The following is a 1,225-nucleotide window of genomic DNA, read 5'->3' on the forward strand; positions in this document are numbered from 1 at the left end:
GCAGGGTCCACTTCCCTCCCTCACCAGCTTCTGGAGCTCCTTGGTCTTCTCCAGCAGGCGGTCGAGCTTGGGCTCCAAGGCGCCCTGCTCTGCCAGGGCCTCCTGCCGCTTCTGGCCCATCACCTCCTTCTTGGCCAGCAGCAGCTGCGCCTGCTTCAGCTTCTGCCCGAGCAGCTCGCTCACGCGGTCCACGTACCTGTTTGGGGAGAGCCAGGACCACCGTCACCTCCCCGTCGCCCACCCGGGTGCCATCCCCACGCCAGTTCACCTCCATTCCCTGCTCCAGACCTGCCCCGCAGAGTCCCATGGTCCCCCCCCCAGCCTTGAGCCCCTGTTTTTTCCCCCCACCGAGCGAAGACCTGGGGGAGGCGAGGATCATGAAGAGGTGCTGCATGCTGCGGGTGCAGAGCTGGCCCAGCAGAGCCCGGGTGGTAGCCAGGAGAGAGCCCACACGGGCACTGGTCTGGCCCTGCAGCACGGCGGGGGCCAGCTGGAACTGGCTCATGGCCACGATGTCAGCCTCCTCCTCCATCTCCACCAGGCGCTGGGACAGGAACAGCTCCAGCTGCGGGGACAGGGCAGGGGGACACTCTGGTGCTGCCATCCTTGGAGTGGGATGGCGGCAGAGCTGCCCCTTAAGTGGCTTTCGTCGATGAACTGGCTCCGGGTCTGGGCATTTTCCAGGAGTGTCAGGGCGTCGGAGCCGCGGGCGACCCCCTCGGGCACTGGGGGACAAGCCAGGGTGAGGGGGGCGGGGAAGCAGCAGGGAAGGGATCTCCACAGCTCGGACAGGCTGGTAAAAAAGCATGTCTGGTCCCCCCCCCCCCCCCCACAGCCCGTCCCACACAGGGTGCTCAGCATCGCCCCACGGGACTGTTCAGTGGAGTCCCCAACAGGCCTTCGTGCACAGCCAGGGTGCCCAGGGTCACTGCAGGCAGGGAACAGGGAATAAAGGCAGGGTGGGTGCTGCCTGCTACCTGCTGGGACCCCCTGTGTCCCTTCACAGCCATGCTCACCCTCAGTGCCGGCCTCCAGCACTGTGATCTGCACGCCCTCGCTTTCACCGTCTCCCCAATCAATGCCATCATCCTGCTGCAAAAGAAAGGGCACCCTGTGTGATGGGGGTGCCTGGGACACCCCCAGGTCCCCAGCCCAGCCCTAACACAGGGCCAGACCCCAGGACCACACAGCCAGTGGTCACAGACCTGAGGATCGGGCTCTAGCG

The 1,225-nt window shown here is 66.0% G+C and overlaps 1 protein-coding gene across 1 annotated transcript in view; it reads right to left on the reverse strand.

The window, feature by feature from the left end:
- Positions 1–24: 24 nt before the first annotated feature.
- Positions 25–1,225, reverse strand: part of CDK5RAP3 (CDK5 regulatory subunit associated protein 3) — a gene marked incomplete at both ends in the record, with an annotated part of 2,354 nt that continues 1,153 nt past the window's right edge. The window contains 4 exons of the mRNA XM_010288765.1: positions 25–196; positions 360–569; positions 641–725; positions 1,017–1,092. Of these exons, the coding sequence (XP_010287067.1) occupies positions 25–196; positions 360–569; positions 641–725; positions 1,017–1,092 (543 nt within the window). The remainder of the gene's footprint in view (positions 197–359; positions 570–640; positions 726–1,016; positions 1,093–1,225) is intronic.

This window comes from Phaethon lepturus, unplaced genomic scaffold, assembly GCF_000687285.1.
Source record: "Phaethon lepturus isolate BGI_N335 unplaced genomic scaffold, ASM68728v1 scaffold35146, whole genome shotgun sequence".
Lineage (NCBI taxonomy): Eukaryota > Metazoa > Chordata > Aves > Phaethontiformes > Phaethontidae > Phaethon > Phaethon lepturus.